At 51.4% G+C, this 20,558-nt stretch overlaps 1 protein-coding gene across 1 annotated transcript; it reads right to left on the bottom strand.

The window, feature by feature from the left end:
- Positions 1 to 3,919: 3,919 nt before the first annotated feature.
- On the bottom strand, positions 3,920 to 17,532 carry LOC307115286 (galectin-9-like). Its single transcript, XM_079798457.1, has 8 exons — positions 17,359 to 17,532; positions 13,529 to 13,620; positions 10,274 to 10,475; positions 9,393 to 9,503; positions 8,279 to 8,374; positions 4,925 to 4,960; positions 4,405 to 4,455; positions 3,920 to 4,118 (listed from the first exon to the last, which is right to left on the bottom strand). The coding sequence occupies exons 1-8, from the start codon at positions 17,395 to 17,397 to the stop codon at positions 4,053 to 4,055; spliced, it is 693 nt and encodes a 230-aa protein (XP_079654583.1). The 5' UTR covers positions 17,398 to 17,532; the 3' UTR covers positions 3,920 to 4,052.
- Positions 17,533 to 20,558: the final 3,026 nt, after the last annotated feature.

Genomic DNA, 20,558 nt, shown 5'->3' with positions numbered 1-20,558 from the left:
TCACAACCTGGGCATGTGCCCTGACCAGGAATCAAACCCTGATCACCTGGTTTATAGGTCGATGCTCAACCACTGAGCCACAACAGTTGGGTCATGGAATTTCTTGTTCAGCAGGTATATGCAAAAGTTTACATTCACTTTAACCTCATCAAACATTTCCCTTAAAGCTACTCCTTGAGATGTCATCTCAAGTAAATCCTGAATATGGAGCTGCACCTTCTCCATCTCAACACCCAGGAATCTAGATTTGACATCAAAGATGCCCACATCTTCAGTAGATATGATATCAAATGTGACTTTAAAAATATGTTTTTATTGATTTTTAGAGAAAGAGGAAGGTAGAGAGATAGACAGAACCATCAATGACAGAGAAACACATCAATCGGCTGCATCCTGCACATACCCCCCACTGGGGTCTGAGCTCTCAACCCGGACATGTGCCTCTGACCTGGAATGGAACCAGTGACTTCTTGGTTCCTGGGTCGATATTCAACCATTGAGCCACACCCGCCAGGCAAATGTGACATTTTAAAACTGGTTTGTGTGCTGATGGTCGATGCCCAGCAGGACACCCTTCTCACCAGCTTTGCGGCTGTGACTTGACTCGCTTTGCCCTCTTCACCCACCTGGGCTCTCCAAGAAGGAGAGAAGTGCTGACTCATGCTACATCGCGGATGAGCCTGGAGGGCTCTACGCTAAGTGAAATAAGCCAGACACAAAAGACAAATACTGGATGGCTCCTCTCCTATGGGGTCCCTGGCGCAGTCAAACTTATAGAAAAGGAAGTAGACTGGTGCTTTCCAGGCACTGGAGGGAGTGGGAAATGATTTGTTAATAGCTACAGGGTTTCAGTTTTGTAAGTTGAAAAAAGATTTGTGGATAGATGGAAGTGACATGTCAGAGAGGGAACATTTTTCCTCTACCTTATCATTAAATTGATGTGAGACAGATCAACAGGAGAAAAACCAAATACAATTTTGCATGTACAAGGGCTCAATAAGAATCTGAGGCCCACAGGCAGTCAGACAGTTGAGGCTCATACGCTGCCCTAAGGTCAGGGGTAGGGGTAGGTCCTGGGACTTCCCAGGGAAGGAAGACAATTCCCAGGGAGATGGGAAGAACAAATGTTTGATTAACCACGTTTGCCACGCCAGGCAGAGAAGTCTTTCTAGTATAAATAGAGGCCGTCTTTGGTAAGAGCTCTCTTCCTCCCTATCCTAATTCTCTTAAGCAGTTGGAGGGCAGAGGAGGTTTAAAAATATTCCTGAATTTTCTACGTCTTAAAAATAACCAGTTTAAATAATACATATGCCAAAGACACATAGTTGGAGGGTGGGGAGTTTTTGTGCCCCTTCAGTCCTGCCTTTGAAACTTTCCGGGGAAGTCTCAGAAGTTAAGCAGGTAGATTGCTCCATCTCAAGGAACGCGTCTCTTGGTCCTGACCATAGGTCAGTTTAGGGCGCAGGTATGCAGTTGGGTTCCAAAAACTAGGACTATGGCTAAGGCTATCGGGTGTTTCCTAAGGCGTTTCTGTGGAAACACAGGTTAACGCTGGGAGAAGACTGTGCACCCACTCTGAGTCTGGAGTCAGCCAGTGAAGACGATGCCTAGCTGTGTGGCTCCAGCGTGTTTAGATGGAGAGAGGGCAGGCACTGGCAATGCCGACAGCTGCTCTTAGTTTGCAGTGTGACTGTCTCTAGACTCGAGGATTGTCCATACATGTGCTGTGCTGACTTCTCTGAAGTTTATATCAAGTTGTCCAGCTTCAGCTTCCGTGGCTTCAGGAAAAGGGCAGTGTTCGTTCTCCAGGATTCCGAGTCGGAGGAGTGGGGGTGGAAATTGGAAACGTTGGTTTGGAGAGTTGTAGTCAAATGTTGGGGGAAACTAGAAGAATTCAGGATCTGGGCCAGTGTACAGGTAGAAGATAAAAATCTCAAGGACAATTAACAGGACTAGAATCTGATATCCAGAGGGTGCTAGAATTTTTCATAAGGAATCTCTGATGGGACTTTTTAGAATATTTCTGAAGCCAGGCAGCCCAACCAAGGACGTACCATCAGATTTCACCTGGGATACCTATAGATTTGGGTGAATTCCTCTCTTCTCAAGGTCCCCAAAATATCTTGAGGTCCTGGGCCTTCCTCACGCCCCTAGTGTGGCTGTGGGGAACTCTGGAAGCAGGATGCCAGGCTGATTTTTCAAGGGGTTTTATTGGCTCCAGAAGGTCCTAAGGGGAGGCTCTCCATCCATGTGGAGAGCACAGCACAGGGTGACAGGCAGGAGGAGAGGTAAACTAGTGAAATCTACCATCTCGGGCCTCCCAGCCATAGGACTAGCTCCCTGGCCTTAGCCTCCTCAGTGATGATGACACTGTGTCCCCCTAAAGAGAGTGGCCAAAATCAGAAAGCTGGGGTCAGAGGAGCAAAGTCTGGCATTGGACCCCAGTGTCCTGGAGAACGTGCGAGAGCCCGACACTCTGGGATGAGGGGACGGAGATGTAAGAATTAGGAAGTTTTTCCTATCAAAGCTATAGTTCAGATATTCAGTCCATTTCTTTTTTTTTATAACCCTTTATTTTGTTCTCAAATCCACCCAGGCCTCCCTTCCTCGAAAGACAAAGGCATAGCTCTCCCCCATTTCCTGGCAGACAGTTCAAGTCTAAGGTAGTCAAAACCGCAGACATTCCTGTAGGAGACAAGACATAGTTTTGCACCATTTCCGGGCAGACCTTGGACATGGCCCCCACTTGTAACTTGGGCTGCCCTTCTGAAGTGAGACATTCGTGATGGATTGTGAAACCACGCCCTTAAGCCAATCAGGGTGTGGCGCAGTAACACGTCAGGGATCAAAGGAGACAGACTGCCTGTTCTTTGTGCTTGCCCACCGTATTGTTGCTGGGGCATTGCACCCTTCTGCAGAGGTAGAGTGCCCTGTCGATCCATTTTCGAGCGTCTATTTTATCCCCGAGACACTGGTGAAGAGCATTTCCAACAAGAGGTGCCTGGTGACTGTAGGGAGACAGATGTGGTTCATCAGGCCTCTGGTGTAGATGAAGCAATGCAATACAATCAGACCTTCTCAGAGGTCTTAGAGGAATTCAGTTCTCTACCCAAGATGTTCAGGGAAAAAATGTCTTCCTGTTGAATAAGATTTGGTTCTCAACCTGACAACCCTGAGGTCTCAGCATGACAAAAAGCATCTCTTAGGTCACAAACAAAGGAGAGAATGAGGTTCAGTTTCCCCCTAAACCTCCTGTTGTTAACCTCTCAAGAAATCGTGCTGTGAATATTTTTGTGGGCATTTTTTTTTCTTTCCTAGCTGGTGAAATGGATGATTAGGACCATTTTAAAACATTAAGAGGCCATCAAGAGTGTTAATGTTGCTAAGCCTGTGGAAAAAAAACATGATGAAAGGCAGTTGAAGAAGTAGAAGTAAACTTTTGCTGATTTGGATAAATGAAAAGCAGTTAGTCAGTGACAGCATTTCTGAGGCAGTGATAAGTGAAAAAGTGAAGATGCAACATGCTGACTTCCGGAAAGACACCCCTAAAACAAGTGCTGAACGTGATTAGGGGGTTAGATACATTAAAGAAAAGAAGTGTTAGTTCATAGATTAAACCGTACATTAGACATGTACTGTATAAAAGAAAGGTTAAAACAGAGAATCATTTGCGGATCTGGAATGAATTAATTCAATTTACATTGTGTCTAATGGGAAAATTGATTCGGTTTTTTAATAAATCGCTATTCCAACAGCCTTCCAGAATGATTTAAGTTTGAGAACCGAGGTTCTACTGTATTAGTATTTATGCCTGTTAGAAATAAGGCAAAGCCCCCAATTCAGAGGTTCTGGTAGAACACAAAACATACTCGGGAGCCAGGCAGCAAAGCAAACATCTTTACTTCTATGCAGAAGGGTATGCACACAAGGTCTGGAAGCGGGCGCACACCAAGCAGGTGGTCTGCTCGGTTCTGTAATCCCTGACGCATCTCTTGATTGGAGCTCAGGCGCACAGTCTTTCGCAATTGGCTAATTCAAAGGAGGGGGTTGGCCTATACTGTTTCAAGATGGTGGCCCCCAGGAGGGCTGTAGTATGCCATCCGAGGGATTACGGAATTCTGTTGAAAAGAGACCAGGAAATTCAGTGTGGGATTGCGCCTGCACTCAGGCCCGCACACACTCTAGAGGGGTTGCTCCAATGTGAGGCTTCCGCCCCTGGATTCTCCCATTCGCCTTCCCTCTCCTGTCAGCCTTGGTGCAACTTCCTGCCATTGTCCCAGACCCCATCCTGGCCACCTGCCCTCAGCCCCTCCACAGGCAGCTCCCCTAACTCCAGGGCTCCCGGCCGACTTGTACCAGCAGGAGGGAGCGGGGTTGTGCGCTGATTGGAGCTTGCAGACTTACAGGGAACATCTGTCCAAGGGTGCTCTGTACTGTGTGGATGACCATTTGTGTCTGGAAGAAAGAAATGGGGTTTTTAACCTGCTCTCACCAGCGGGAAGACATCCATCTGCCACCAGAGGGCACCACTGAACACACACCCTCCCAGCAGCTGCAGGTGGGGAACCCTCTCAGGAGCCCAGACCAGACTCTGAAAATTGCCTGTTGGCCCATCATCCTTCTCAGGGGAATTTCTCTAGCATAGTTTCACTTTGCAGGAAGACGTAATTCCGGGCCATCGTGTCCACAAACTGGCAGGGGCTTGGGCAATTCAGCTTGTTTCATAATTCATCAGCCCAGCCAACCACCCCTGCCCCCCTTCATACCCCCACCCCCACCGCGGTCAGGAGGGTAGCCCAGGGGTCTGGCCTCAGCTGTGCCAGTCGCCCTGTGGCAGAGGCCTAATGCCTGGCCCTGCCTCCTCCTTTTAACCCACAGGAAGGACCAAAATGAAGAGTTTCCAAAGAGAGAGCAAGAGACTTACAATGGGAGCCGCGATGGCCTGCCAATAACTTGGAGGCTGAAGGGGACGAAAAATAAAAATGGTGGTTAATATTGGTGCCACTGGACAGGTAGATGACAGCCGAAACGCTGGTCAGAAATGCCTCCCAGACTCACGCTCGCTTCCTTCCTGCTCCCAAGCAAGCCTCCCTGAGCCTGTGGTGCCCAGATGCTCACCCACCATCCAGGTAACTATGGTTAAAAACAGGGAGGGGGCGTGTGGAGGAGAGGGGACATCCCGCTGGCTCCTCTAGAGAGCGAGAAGGATGTGTCTGACATAGAACATACAGTTCACCTCAGCTGCCAGGGGCAAAACCATTACTAGCCGTGTCCTATTTTGCCTGTCAGGGTAGCAAGGGATCAAATACAAAATGGTGCCCAGTTGGGTCTGGGTGTATCAGCATACCCTGTCCGCCCAAGGCCAGGGCCAAAGTCGGGCTGCCCTGCAAAGGCTCCCTGGAGCTCCACCATCCTAAGGTCAGTGTGGCAGGTGACAGGGGCCCAACCATGCACCGTGATGAGCCACAGGAAGCTGGGTAGGGAGGCACCCTTGCCCTTGCCCCCACTGCTCAAGTGGCCAAGGAAGGGCCAGGCCCTGCTCCTGTTCCTGCCCGAGGCCCCTCCCCACCCAGCAGACTGGTCTGCTATCCCTGACTGGTCTCCCCTTCTACTGACTGCAAACCACACCCCTCATTCATTGATCCAGTCCCTACTGCACTCCAGGCACTGTGCAAAGAGCTGGGGATACACAAAGGGACAAGTCACAATTCCAAGCTCACGGGTTTGGGCAAGGACTGGTGGAGTGATGGAGACAGACGTGTAAATACAGTAACAACAGGACATGATGCCTGGCGTGCAGAGTTGTGAAATGTCCATTGAGACAGGGAGGGGCTGGGGCATCCAGCAACCTGCCAGGCAGGGAAGTTGCCCCTGAGGAGCCACATTTCAGCAGAGCATTGAAGGGCAGTTAGGGGTTGGCTGGGTGAGGTGGCAAAGGGTCCTTTCGGCCCCAGGACAGCAGATGCAAAAGCGTGGTGGCCGGAAGGAGCCTGGAGTGAGCAGTGGAGGCTGACGGAGGGTCTTTGTGGGTGAGGTGGGAAGCCAGAAGGTGGGCTGGGTAGGACTGGGGAGGATTCTGCTCCTCCAGCTGGGGGACTGGAGCCATATTGAGCTTGGGGCTTTTAGCATTTGTAAGGAGGGAGTAGATGCCATTAGATTTGCTTTTGGAAAGGTCACTGTGGCAGTGGGTCGGTGTGAGGGGGTGAGGAGTGAGGAATCAGGTGGCCTAGTCCAAGGCAGTGGCTTCAGCAAGGAGAGGTGTTGGTGCACTGGAGGGATATTAAGGAAGGGAGGGAAGAATGGAAGATGCCTCCCAGATCAGGGACCTGGGTGCTGGGGGCAAAGATTAAAAAATAGTTAACATATAAATGCCAGAAGTCCATCAGAAGGCTGATGGACTTTGATATTCAGCAAGGGCTGAGAATCAGTATATTATTACCTGCTGTTTGGCTGAATGGCTGAAGGCAGTCCTCTAAGAAGATAATCCTTTTATTGTTTACCAAACCTTACCATTGATGTCTGTTTGCTTTGCTAAAGGTAAAATGTATATTCTAGTAAATAAAAAGCTATGGGTCCAGAGATTCAGGGAGCCACTCCACTAGAGAGTAAGGTTTCTGCCTGGTTCTCCCATGCATTCTAAATTTACATTTCTTGTCTAGTCTATCCATTTATGCACAGCCCCTTCACCAGATCCTGAATCCTTGCTGAAAAAGGTTGTGGCACCTGGGTGCCTTGTGGATGGAGATAGGGAACCTTGGGTGGGCATGTAGGAGCCTGTAGGCCCTCGCCGCCTGCTCGATGGAACTAGCCTCTCTCTCAGACCTTCTGTCCCTCCTGTTGACTGCTCAGCCTCCCAGGTTCTCCACGTTTAACTTATTTCTGCTTTCTGCTCCTTGGGCTCGGATAGGTCAGAAGTAGTCTGACCTTTTGCACCACAGGAACATCACCGGTGTCATGTGAAAACAAAAGGTGCTATGGGGTGAAGAGAAACTTTAATGAGCCAAGGAAGAATGGAAAGGCAGGGGCCAGGACAAGAGGGAGGAAGCCAGCCAGGCAGGTTCAGACAGGGTAGGCCAGAGGGAGAAAATAACAGAGATGAGGACCAAAGAGAGAGGAGCTCATATTTGCTGTGGGCCTCTGAGTGCATTTCTCATCTTAGTGCCGGCTCTTTAGTGGAGGCCTGAGCACAGCCTGTCTTACAGTCTCTGTGTTTTGCTCTGGGGCCTCCAGCTTCATGAGATTTTGGGCAACAATGATTGGGCACCTGGATGACAAAGTACATGAGGTAGGGCTAAGGGTCAGGGACATGGCAGTGAGTGAAGGGCACACCTGTTCCCAGGGGAAGGCTGCTGAAGGGACTGAGCCATGTTTTCTTCTCTCAGGGGGAACCAGGAAGGCACTCAGCCAGGCCTAAGTGGGGGCTGGCAAAATCTGGCTCCCAACTTGGGTTTGGCCTCTGTTCTTTTCCCTGCAAAGTGCTGGGAATACAGAAAGGGACAAGTCACTATTCCAAGCTTATGGTTTGGGGGAAAGAGCGGGTGGAATGACGGAGATAGACATGTAAGTACAGTTATAACTGGACATGGTGACTGGCGTACACAGAGCTGTTGAAAGTCCATCAGATCAGGGAGGGGTGGGGCATCCAGCAACCTGCCAGGCAGGGAAGGTACCCCTGAGGAGCCACATTTCAGCAGAGCATTGAAGGGCAGTTAGGGGTTGGCTGGGGTGAGGTGGCGAAGGATACTTTGGGCACCAGGACAGCAGACGCAAAAGCTTGGTGGCCGGAAGGAGCCTGGAGTGAGCAGTGGAGGCTGACGGAGGGTCTTTGTGGGTGAGGTGGGAGGCCGGCAGGTGGGCTGGGCAAGACTAGGGAGGATTCTGCACATCCAGCTTGGGAGTTGGAGCTTGATTTGAACCTGGGGCCTTCAAGAGATTTAAGCAGGAAGAGAATGAGATAAGATTTGCTTATGGGAAGGTCACTGTGACAGTGGGTGGGTGTGAGGGGAGAGAGGGGGATGGGTCCGATGGACTGGACCAAGGCAGTGGCTTCAGGAAGGAGAGGCTTTGGTGCCCTGGAGGGATATTAAGGAAGGGAGAGAAGGACTAAGAGCGACTCCAGGTCCCGGGCCTGGGTGCCTGGTGGTTGGAGATAGGGAACCTTGGGTGCACATGATGGGGCTTAAACGCCCTGCTGCCTGCGGCTGGAAGTAGCCTCTCTCTCAGACCCCTGTCCTTCCTGCTGACTGCTCAGCCTCACAGTTATCCATGTTCAACTCACTTTTTGTTTCTGGTCTTCGGACTCAGGTGACCCAAAGGGACTGGGGTTGCATTGCACCTCAGAGATCATCTTCTGTACAGAGACTGCACGGGTGTCCTGTTAAAACAAAAGGCGACATGGAGTGAAGAGAAGCTTTAATGAGCCAAGGAGGAGTGGAAAGGCAGGGCCCAGAGAAGAGGGAGAAAGCCAGGCAGGCAATGACAGAGTAGGTGAGAGGGAGAGAGTAAGAGATGGGACCAAAGAGAGAGGAGCTCATATTTGTTGTGGGCCTACTGTGTGCTTTTCCCATCTCAGGAGCACACTCAAATACCAAAGTGGAACTAACATCTCTAATCCAGGTTCCTGGGGGCCCTGTGGGAATGTGGGCCAGGCATACCCCAATCTTCCCAGTTTTCACAAAAAGGGAGAGATTCGGATTTCCATGTGATATCACCTGACCTGGAAAATTTTTGGTAAAATGCACATAAAATTTACCACCTTCACCATTTTCACGAGTACAATGGAGGGGCATTTAGTACCTTCACACTGTGGTGCAGCCATCACCAGCACTCAGCTCCACAACGCACACCTGCTCCTGACCTTGTACATGTTGGCAACACATTCAAAAATGGGAAAACACAAAGAGGGTCCAGTAGACCCTAGTGTGAGCCCATGGGGGCCATTTCGTGATCTCTGACATGTATCACCTCATTGAGCCCACACAGACCTCCTGGGGAGGCTGTGACTATGCCCCTTGCACAGATGAGGAAACTGAGGCTGGGAGAGGCAGACTCACTTGACTGAGATCCCACAGCTGATGACAATGGCAGAGCTGGGATCTGAGCTAGATTCAGTGTGATTCCCAAGCTGGGTTCTTTCTGGAACCACATCGCCTCCTAACCAGGGTGGAAGTAGAGAGGGACAGGCAAGAGTGGAAAGAGTCAGGCTGAGGCAGGTGCTCTGGACTGAGACAGTGACACAGGAAGAGTGGGATGGGGGAGCCAAAGGTGTGTCCCTAGAGTCACCTGAGTGAGAGATTGGCTGGAACTTTTGGACCCACCCAACAGGGCCTAGGCATAGCTAGACTGGCCCCTGCACCCAGACGATGGGACAAGTGCCAGATAAACAATCTAACCTCGAAGTTGATCTGTTTCACCTCCACACCACCGGTGAAGGAGATGGTGTCCACGCGGTGGAAGGGCACGCGGTGTGTGTACTTCGTAAAGTCCTTTCCATTCACCATCACCTGTCAACAGGAGCACATAGTCCAGGAGAGGGGTCCCAGACCAGGGCGGGGAGCACACCTGAGCACTAGGACCTCTGATTCTAGAAATTAAGGCCTGTCTGGTTTTCACCTCCATGCCCTGTAGGTGGGGGCCCAGCCTTCAGAGCTGCCCCAGGTACAGGAACACGCATGTGATCCAAAGTGCAGCCAAACCCAGTCACCACTTGGCTCTAGTTTTGGCTTCTGAGTTCTTGTTTGTTCCTTGCTCTAGGTTTGTCTTTCTCAGCTCACCTGGGATGCCATTTCAATGTGCGCATTTCAATGGGCATGAAGTGCTCATGGGAGCAGAGGAGAGGGGACCTCAGGTTGCACACTGAGGGCCTGGGAGCGCCCTTCACACAGGGAAGCACAGACACAGCCATCCCTCTCCCCGGGCCCAGCAGCCCTGCTCTGCCTGCAAGAGCAGTGACTCCACCCCGCAGCCCTGAGCCACCCCTGGGCCTGCAGAAGGGCTGCCACAGCATCACCCAAAACAGATGCTGTCAAGGACCTGGAGCGGACAAGGCTGCAGCAGAGGATGGGAGTCACCTGGGACCCGAGGCCAAAGAGCCGGTGGGGACTTATCAGCTCTTATTTCCTGGTAACAGGTGCTCTGTAGGTGCAGGTGTAGGTGTGTATCCTCCTCTTATCTTTATAATGGCATTGCTTGGGTAATTATTTACAGGCTTTTCTCCAGGCCTGATAGGGCAGGGGAACAGGCAGCAGGAGGGAGAGAGGAGAATCCTGCTCACCTGGAATCCAGAGTTCTCCACCAGGAAGCTGATCTCAAAAGGAACTCCCATCTGGAAGGGATTTATCATCATTCTCTCCTCCTTCTTAGACCATTTTTTCTGCTTGGTGTTACAGACCACATACCCGCCCTCCTCAAACCGAGGGTTGAAGTGGAAGGCAATGTCATTGTCACTGAAGCCGGTCTGAAAGTTCACAGCGAACCTAGGTGGACGGAAATCAGTGTTCTGCTTTATTGACAAAGGTAGGGGCAGGAGGGCCCGGTGCCTCTGACTTGGCAGTTTCTGGCAACTTGCCTACAACCTGTGAGGCAGGTTTGCACCCATCCCCTTTGCTGCCCTCCTTTGTGTTTACCTAATTTGTGCTTAGTGTGTTTTGTGTAATTATTGCACTTTGCCCTTTCCAGCGTGACTTTCCAGAAATAAGCAGGAATGGGGTAAAGGAGAATATTGACTCTAGCCTCAGGATGCATAGGTATTGGAAACTGATTTTACTTTTACATGAAGATGCAAATCCAGGAATGTGCTCAGAAGCAAGAGCCTCTCATGCCCAGTGGGCACTGGTTAGAGGCCAGCCCACGCTGCTCATTTGGGAAGGAAGAGAACAAATGGAGAGAACATGTGACATTTTGGGGGTTTACCTACAAAGATGGTGTCTAACAGGGGAGGCATGGGATGGATATGGGCCCTCCAGGCATGAGAACTTCTGATATGTGTCTCTGTCCCTCATCAGAGGTTGGTGTGTGTCCCACCCTGACCCCAACTCATACTGTTAGATTTTGGAGGTGACCTGGAAAACACTACCCTGGTATGAAAGCACCCAGGGTGGGGCTGACTTCCTTCCTTTGGGGATGATTGATGAGGTGTTCAGGAAGTCTCCACAAAAGTAAATTTTAATTCCTTCTCCAGAAGGAAGCCCTCACCTTCAAAACTTCCTTTGGGGATAGCTATGGCTCTAAGGTGAGGAATTAGAACAAAAGAACCTTGCCAAGGAGCCAGGCTCACGAAAGGGGCGCAATAAATGTTTGTTCTGCCCTTTCCCAGGCACCTGTCCTAAAACCAGTGCCAATCCGAGGAGTCACTGTCTACTCCTGCCTTCCCCGAGCTCAGCATGAGCATGGTTCATAGCCTGCTTCTTGGGGTCATTCTGGTGTCCCCAACTAATGCACAGCACTCAGGGAAGCCCCCACCCGCTTTGGTGTCTTCTGCACCCCCCACAGGGCCAGGCTCTGAACCAAGCCCAGAGGTGACCCTAGATAGACATTCTATTCAATTCCTGCAGAGCCCCACCCAAATCAGGCAAGAGCCCCACACCTCCACACCACCTGGAACTCAGCAGAGGGCAGCCAGGCCTGCTCGAGTATTAGAGGGCTCTCCAGCCTCTGGGAAGATGTACAAGCTCCTCCCTGTTCCCCAAAGTCCCCTCTTGGGTGGGAAACAGTGCTGAGAAGATGTTTGTATTTTGAAATGACTTAGTATTTTCCAGGAAGGAACTTGAAACAGAAAGAGATCAAATTACATTTGAGCCCTAGGGAGTTTGGCTCAGTGGATAAAGCATTGGCCTGGAGACTGAAGGCTCCCAGGTTCCATTCGAGTCAAGGGCATATGCCTGGGTTGTGGGCTCAGTCCTCGGTAGGGGGCATGCAGGAGGCAGCCGATCAATGATTCTCTCTCATCGTTGATATTTCTCTCTCTCTCTCTCTCTTCTCTTCCTTCACCCTCTGAAATCAATACAAATATATTTCTGAAAAATTGCATTTGATGGCAAATTTAAATATTTTAAGTACAACCAAGATTACTTTACCCAGCAAAGCTATCACTTAGAATTGAAGATGAGAATAAGAGCTTCACAGACAGGAAAAAGCTAGAGGAGTTCATCACCAACAAACCAGTATTACATGAAATGTTGAAGGGTATTCTTTAATCTCCAAAATTTATAGGGAACTCTTACAACTTAACAAAAGGAAGATAAACAATTCAGTCAAAAAATTGGCAAAGGACCTAAATAGACACTTTTCAAAAGAGGACATACAGAAGGCCAAAAGACATATGAAAACATGCTCTAAGTCACTAATCATCAGGAAGATGCAAATCAAAACGGCAATGAAATACTATCTCACACCTATCAGAATGTCTATCAACAAATCAACAAACGACAAGTGCTGGTGAGGATGTGGAGAAAAAGGAACCCTTGTGCACTGCTGGTGGGAATGCAAACTGGTGCAGCCACTGTGGAAAACAGTATGGAGTTTCCTCAAAACATTAAAAATGGAACTCCCATTTGACCCAGTAATCCCACTTCTAGAAATATATCCCAAGAAATCAGAAACAGCAATCAGAAGGATATATGCACCCCTATGTTCATAGCAGCACAATTTACAATAGGTAAGATTTGGAAACAGCCTAAGTGCCCGTCAACAGATGAGTGGATTAGAAAACTGTGGTACATCTACACAATGGAATACTATGCTGCGGTAAAAAAGAAGGAATTCTTACCATTTGCAACAGCATGGATGGAACTGGAGAGCATTATGCTAAGCAAAATAAGCCAGTCAGAGAAAGATAAATATCACATGATCTCACTCATTTGTGGAATATAATGAACATAAACTGATGAACAAAAATAGATCCAGAGACACAGAAGCATTGATCAGACCGTCAAACCTCAGAGGTAACACAGGGGAGGATGTAGGAGGAGGGTAAGAGATCAACCAAAGGACTTGTATGTGTGCATATAAGCATAAGCAATGCACACAGACAGTAGGAGGGTGAAGGCATGTGCAGGAGGTTGGGGGTGGCTAGGAAGAGGTCAATGTGGGGGGCGTAGGAGACATATGTAATTCTTTAAACAATAAAGATTTTAAATTAAAAAAGATATAGATAAAAAAGATTTCCACAACAGCCAAATGAGGGCTTTGACGTGAATGAAGGCCATCATGGGAAATAAAGGAGGCGTCATTTTGCATCTCTGGGTCTTCCTGTGCAAAATTCAACCCTAGCCCTGACCTGCCCCGGGGCTCGCCTTAGACTGAGCTCCTGCTCTCCCTGTGTCTATGGGGAGTCTACGTTAGTGGTGTCCAGATTCTACTAGCAGAGGGCAGGGGTACCATGCAGTGTTCATAGGGGCCAGGCCCTACACATCCAGCATTCCCTGAGCGAGGCACAGGCAGCGTGGAGAGTGTCGGGTGAACCACCCTGAGCAGACAGTGGACATTTCACTAAGGGTCAAGGCTGGAAAGAAACAACACTTCCAGGTACCTGGTTCCACAGGACTGAAGAAACATCCCTTTGACAGTGATCTGATGTCCATACTGGAGGCCCCATGGTGTGGCCCTAGAGAGGGGGACAACCTGCAGGGAGAAGAAGGCAGTCAGTTAGGGCCCTGCTCCCTCTGTCCGATCCCTCTGGCACTTCCGAGTGGCCGGCCTGGTGTTTCGGACAATGTCTCAGGGGCCGGATTCAGCTGTGAATTGGGCATATGGAGTCTCAGTCTCTTGGATCTCCCTGCCTGTGAGGAATTAGACCTGAATTCGGGGAGTTACACGTTCCTTCTGAGACTGATAAGGAGACCACTGGGCTCTGAGATGAAGTAACCCAGAGCTGACCTCTCTGAAGGGGAAGTAGCAGGTTCAAGGAGGAAGAAGTAGCATGAACATGGCCCTGAGAGGGGGAGGAACCAGGGTAGTGAGAGGGGCTCCTGACAAAGGCCCCAGGGCCCTGATTCAAATCTCAGAAACCCAAGGGACCAAAGAGGCCAGCAGCCTATTCTAAAGGATAAACCTTCTGCTCCCCTGAGAAGGCCAAGAAGAAGGCAGCCTCCTGCCCACCCCACCATAGAACAGTGTGACCGTGACCTTTGCCCTCCCAGCCACCTCAGGTAGCACCTGGTCCTGGATGCTCTGCAGCCTCCGGGCAGCCTCCTCCTCTCCTGCTCCTGCTCCCCAGTCCCTCCCCAGGCCCTGGGCAACCTCCGAGGCCCTAGTGAGGTGTCTGCATGCCTCCTAGGCCCCATAGAGCCCACTTTGTCAGAGTCCCTTCCCGGGCCACTTGAAAGGAACAATGGTTATGGTGAGGCTTGCATCGTTTCAGAGCCAGGCATCATCCAGGTTTGGAGCCTAATTCTGCTGCTCATCTCCTGAGTGACATCAGGAAGCTTATGTAGCCTCTTTTGCCTCAGTTTCCTCATCTGTAACATAGGAATAAATCTTACCTTCTGGGTAAGATCAATGATTTAGTGAGAAAAGGGCTGGGGAAGAGACTGGCACATAGTAGGTGTCTCTACCACCCCCTTCCCTCTTGGTCTCTCTGAACAAAATTCCAAAATTCATTTCTTCTTGACTTTTAAGCTAACCTCCAGGATGCCTTTTATCTGATGTGCTCTTAACCTGCATTAACCTAGGAGATAACTTGCAGCTCCTAGTCAATCTTCACATTTCTCTAGTAGTTAACGTCTTCTCTAACTTCTCCTTTAAGCCAACTCCCTACAAAACTGAAATGCTTGTAAGAGCCAGGCAGGTGATGTGTATGAGGGAGATTGTCAGGTAGGGGACAATAGGGAGTGGCAGAGATGGCAGAGACTATGACAAAGTAGACATCAACTCTCTCATCGAAAGGGACAGAAATCTCTCAGCTCTAATCAGGATGAATTAATTAATTGAGATGGATTAACCCCTCTGCTGGGTCAGAGCTTGCGCTCAGCTCCTGGCCAGGCCCGGAGGCTGAGGACTCTTTCCTCCTCTTCCTCTCTGGAGGGTCAGACGGCAGAGCCAGGCCCCAGGCCAGAAAGTTCTCACTGCAGGGGCTGGTGGGAGCCTTTCAGCCAAAGAGGCTGCTGCCCCAAGGGTTCTGAGGAGCTTCTGGGGCCCATTTCCCTGGCTGTTCCTAGTTATCCTGGCAACAGCCCTGGCCATTATCAGGGCCCCCTCGACAGATGAGGAAACAGCACAGAAGGTCTGGTAACGTGCCCAAAGCCACCCAGCTGGTCCGTCATAGAGTGGGTGTGGATCCCAGCACCCATGCTGTGAAGCCCACACAGGCTGCTTCTCGGGATGAAGCACAGACATCCTGGCTCCTGGCTCCCTGAGGGCTCCCCAACCAAACAGCCAGTCCTGTCCTGCGTGTGGTTCCAGCTCCCACCCTGGCCTCTGAGGAGGCTGGGCCAGATGCGGCCGGCGGGGCTTGGGCAAGGAATGGGGTGAGGCCCCCGAGGCAGACCCTCATGGAGTTCAGCTGGTCAGCGGAACAGCCAGGCTGTGCGGTCTTCCTGGCACACTTTGGAGGAAGAGGGAGGTCACTCCTGACTGCTGGAAATCACCGGGTCACCGGGGAGTGAGTGACTCTGTGGGGTGGACAGGTGTGTCTGGCGCCTGTAGGGACTCCACCCACCGTCCTTTTTGTCTAACACCAAAGCCCTGGTTGGGTTTTTGTTTGTTTGTTTGTTTTATCCTCACCCAATGATATGGTTTTTAATTTTAGAGAGGAAAGGAGAAAGAGAGAGAGAGAGAGAGAGAGAGAGAGAGAGAGAGAGAGAGATCCATTGCTTCTGGAATGCACCCAGATAGAGGACCAATCCCACAACCTTTTGGTGATCAGGACGACACGCCAACCAATGCAGCACCTGCCAGGGCACCAAGGCCCTGTTTGAGCTCTTTGCTGCCCCTGCGGGGCTTCCCTCTGATTTGTATAATCACTAGTAGCTTTTGAACCCAAGGACAGAAAAGTACAAACCAGTCACCATGATAAGAAAGTGTCAGGGCCTAGAAGGAGGTCTGGGATCCCCCATCTTACAGACAATGAGCCTAAGGTGACAACTTCTGACCCTGAGCCTCGCCCCCCCCCCCCTTCCTCCTCCCCACACACACTGAGGCACCAACGGGGTCTGGCCCACTTTCTGCAGCTCCATCTCCAGAGCCCTTTCAAGGTGAGCCCAGGGCCATGCCAGGGCCCCTGCTGAGGCGGTTGGAGTGTGAGGCCCAGGCCGCTTCCCCCTCAGGCTGTGCTGCCGCCCACCGCCTACCCCAGCCCCACCCAGGACAGGCCCTGTCATCCACCTCCCGGCCCTTGGGAAACTGCCGAGGCTGGGAGAGGCTTCCACGGGCCGGGCCGGGGCTCAGTGACCTCCTGGGCCTGGGCTGCCACCTGCCTGCCTCCCCCATTACTGCTCTCCCGTGGGCACCTCCCTCCTGGGGAAATCAAGGCACCTCCTTCTCCACCATCTGGGACATCTGGTAAGTGGCCTCATCGTCTCTGAGCCTCAGGTTCTCATGGATGGCATGGGGATAATACAGCTCAGAGGGTTTAAACACGGCCACCCAGACAGGGCCCACACATGAGGCCAAACGGTGGGAAAGGCAGCCCTTTGCATCCCACACTGCAGGGCAGCCCTCCTCCCTCACTCCCCTGAGGGCCCCTCTGCACACACCCTGTACCTGCCCCTTGATAGCTCACCCCCAGGGAGCAGACACCCCTCAGGAGGTCTTCCCTGCTGCCCCAGACTCCTAATCATGCTCAACACTTCAAAAGCCCCCACCACGTGCCAGGCACCATTCAAACGCCCTAGATATGCTACCTCCATCCTTACCCCAATCCTGGGAGGAGGCTCAAGGATTATCCCTATTTTACAGATGTGGAAACTGAGGACCAGACAGGGAAAAGCAGCTCGCCTGAGGTCACCTAGCTAGGAAACGGCTGAACCCAGGGAGGCCATCTCCTAAGTCAGTGCCCAGGCCTGGCTGCTGGGCTCCCCGGAAGCCCTGCTGACTTCCCCTTTCATCCCAACAAAGCCCCACTCTTCCGGTGCTGACCAGTGCCCTTCTGCCCTCAGCACCCAAGACAGGTCAGGCGCCCAGAGGGAGCTCAGCACCATCTGTTCAATGCACCACTGCGGGCAATTATCATCCCTGGGTCCTGAGAGGCAGGTGAGACCGGCCTGGGGCAGAGGTTGTGTCAGGATTGCCCCATCGGGCATGTCAGCCCCCCACGAACCCTCTGCCACCCCAGTCTGGTTTCCTAGGAGACCCAGAGCGGCTTCCTTGTAAGGCAGCCAGTCAGCCCTGCAGCATCGCCTGTGCCCACTGCCTGGAACTCACCGGATTCACGAAGGAAAGCAGGTCGCTGCTGGGGGCCATCTCTCCACCACGTCTGTGGTCACGGCTGCTCCTCTCACCAGCCAGGCAGTTCTCTGCACTGGGGAGGACTTTACTCTGAAACAGAAAACAAAGCTATTTGGCAGTTATTCCATGGGGAGGAGCCAGGAGCAAGAGGAAGTGGATTTAGAGAAAGAGAAAGGGAAAGTGCTGGGGGAGAAGGGGCCAGGATGGGACTCAGGGACAGGTAAGTAGACACTCCCACCCCACTGACTCTTCCTTCCTCTCTGAATCATGTTTGCTTCGTGTACAGGTTCTCAGAGTCTGGTCACAGACATGACAGCGAGTTTCAGAGGCTGCTGTCCGTGGGTATATGGCTGTGTCTCCTGATGGCTGTGTCGCCTAAAGCATGCTGAGTCACAATGTCCTGAAAACAATGGGCTACCCTGACAGGGCCACATTGGGAGGGGTGGTGGTGGTGCTGGAAGGCCTGGTTATATCCATTTTACACACAGAGAAACTGAGGCTCAGAGACATATCCAAGGTCACAGGGCTCACTAGTGGCAGCCTGACCTCTATGAGGACAGTTAGATTCACAAAAAGGTATTTCTGTCCTTTAAAATTCTATTCCTCTTATGAATACATCATCATGGAGAAAAAGGTGGTTCACAAATAGAAACCTCATAATGGATGTTATGATATCCGCTATAGCGGTGCCCAGGGAGCTTCTGAGTTCCCTCTCAGTGAATTTACATCTTTCTTCTCCTTTCCCTCTCTCCTCCTCTCTCCCTTTTCTTTCTGTGCTTTAGAATATGGAGAGGAGCCCTGGCCAGTTTTTCTCAGTGGTTAGAGCATCAGCCCATGGAGCTAAGGGTCTCAGGTTCCATTTCCAGTCAAGGGCAGGCACCTCCATTGCATGTTCAATCCCCAGCTCCAGTTGGGGTGTGTGCGGGAGGCAACCAATTGATGTTTCTCTTTCTCACATCCCCTCCTTCCCTTTCACTCTGTCTGAAAATCAGTGGGGAAAAAATATCCTTGTGTGAGGATTTAAAAAAAACAACAGAGAGAAGTCTATTCAAATGACGTGGAAGTCAGGGTAACATTAAATGAGCTGCCTTTAACTGGCTTCAGCACCGAGTTAAGGGAAATGATTAAACAGAGACTAGCATGATAGGCTGGGCCCAAGGAGCAGATTGGAAGTAGAGCAGGGGGGACGATAAACTTACCTGAAGTCAAGCAGGTCCCTGCAATGTGCTAGAGAGAAAACCAATGAGCTATCAGTCAAGCCTGAATGAACAGTTAAAGGTCAGATAGGTGCCACGTTGGTAGAAGGTGCCCAAGAAAGAAACCGTAGAGGAACCAAGCAACACTTAGAGAGACGGAGTTCATTCCTCCTCCTCCTCCTCCTCCTCCTCCTCCTCCTCCTCCTCCTCCTCCTCCTCCTCCTCCTCTTCCTTCTTCTTCTTCTTCTTCTTCTTCTTCTTCTTCTTCTTCTTCTTCTTCTTCTTCTTCTTCTTCTTCTCCTCCTCCTCCTCTTCCTCCTCCTCCTCCTCCTCCTCCTCCTCCTCCTCCTCCTCCTCCTCCTCCTCCTCCTCCTCCTTCTTCTTCTTCTTCTTCTTCTTCTTCTTCTTCTTCTTCTTCTTCTCATTGTTATTATTTTTACACGCAGGCCCAGAGGAAAATGTCTCTCAAATTCTGGCCGACCAGGTGCTCCATGTGCTCCACCAGGAGCAAGGCCACCTCTATGTCTGTGGGGATGTGCGCATGGCCCGGGATGTGGCCCACACACTGAAGCAGCTGGTGGCTGCCAGGCTGAGCCTGAGAGAGGAGCAGGTCGAGGACTATTTCTTCCAGCTGAAGGTATGGCAGCCGGGGTGCAGGCTAGGGATGCAGGTCAGGGGCCTGGGCCAGGGAGCCAGGACCAGGGGAGCCAGGGCCAGGGGAGCCAGGACCAGGAGAGTCAGGCTCAGTACAGTCATGAACGTCTAAGGAATCCTAGAGGTGGTGGAGATCAGAGCTGGAGTGTGTCAGAGGTCTGGCTGTGCAGCCGGGTCTGGTTGCTCAGGTGAACAAAGGCTGACACGCTGCTTCACAATAAGACTTGCAGAGGCTCTAACATGCTCCTGTGCAGAGTGACACTGCTTCTAAACATGGAGAAAGTATGTAGCATTCACCAAATGTGTATATCAGGGGTCCTCAAACTTTTTAAACAGGGGGCCAGTTCACTGTCCCTCAGACCGTTGGAGGGCCGGACTATAGTTTAAAAAAAACTATGAACAAATTCCTATGCACACTGCACATATCTTATTTTGAAGTAAAAACGGCAAAAACACCCGCATGTGGCCCGCGGGCCGTAGTTTGAGGATGCCTGGTGTATATATCACAGCCCACATTTCTGGGAGCTTCCTGTGGGAAGAGCACTAGGCCAGCTGCTTTCTCCTACTCCTTGTGGGATTTGGGGGGAACCAATGAGAGCAGAAATGAATCAGGTCCCCCACCGTCATCAAAGTAAGTCCATGCTCTCTCCTTGGCCAGAAACACCCTGATGCCAGACACCAACATGTGTCCAAACACAGTGAATAAACCGCAATCACACTGCGCATATGTGCGAACGCCGAGTTTTCTTTCTCTCTTTATTTGAAGGGCACTGGGAAAGGGGGGTGTCCAGCTGGAAAAGGTGTTGTCAGGTGGTGGAGACCAGCAGGTGTCAATCAGGGGAAGGGGTGGTACAGGGTGCAAGGAAAGGTTAAAGGTTGGAGAAAGAGGAGGGGCTGAGGAGACCGCCTCCCAGGGGAGTGGCCTGCTGGTGGCTGGAGCCTGAGGGGAACTGGAATGGAGGGTGGGGATGTGGCCAGAGGGAGATGAGGGGGAGGCCCGGCCTGGGAGCTTGGGAAGGCCCAGGACGCTCCGTTTCTGCTGAGGGGACTGAACATGGGCTTCAGCCTGCACTGACCCCTCCCCCATCCTCAGAAGGTAGGATTTGGACAGCTGGAGCCCCAGTCAGAGGAAAGCATCCAAGCCAGCTGCCTTCTCCACTCCCGGATGGCTGCAGGCAGAAGCAGGACAGACAAGGGCCTGGTCTCTCCAGAAAAGCCCCAGATCCAGGAAGGGCTGGGAGGGTGGGGGCAGCGGCAGGGACAGGGAAGGTGGGGAGAAGAGCAGATGCAGACAGCAGCGTGCTCCAGCCCGAGGTCCCAGGGCAG

The sequence above is a fragment of the Cnephaeus nilssonii genome, assembly GCF_951640355.1.
Source record: "Cnephaeus nilssonii genome assembly, chromosome: 19".
Classification (NCBI taxonomy): Eukaryota; Metazoa; Chordata; class Mammalia; order Chiroptera; family Vespertilionidae; genus Cnephaeus; species Cnephaeus nilssonii.
The sequence above is the reverse complement of the archived record's forward strand: the minus strand, read 5'-3'. Positions and strand labels throughout refer to the sequence as shown.

Excerpts from the sequence above, each read along its gene's own strand:
- LOC307115286 (XM_079798457.1), bottom strand. The coding sequence starts at position 17,397 with ATGGCCCCCAGCAGCGACCTGCTTTCCTTCGTGAATCCG. Across the intron at positions 9,504-10,273 it reads TGGAGAACTCTGGATTCCAG|GTGATGGTGAATGGAAAGGA; the intron begins GTGAGCAGGATT and ends TCCTGTTGACAG. Across the intron at positions 4,456-4,924 it reads AGGCCATCGCGGCTCCCATT|ACACAAATGGTCATCCACAC; the intron begins GTAAGTCTCTTG and ends TCTTTCTTCCAG.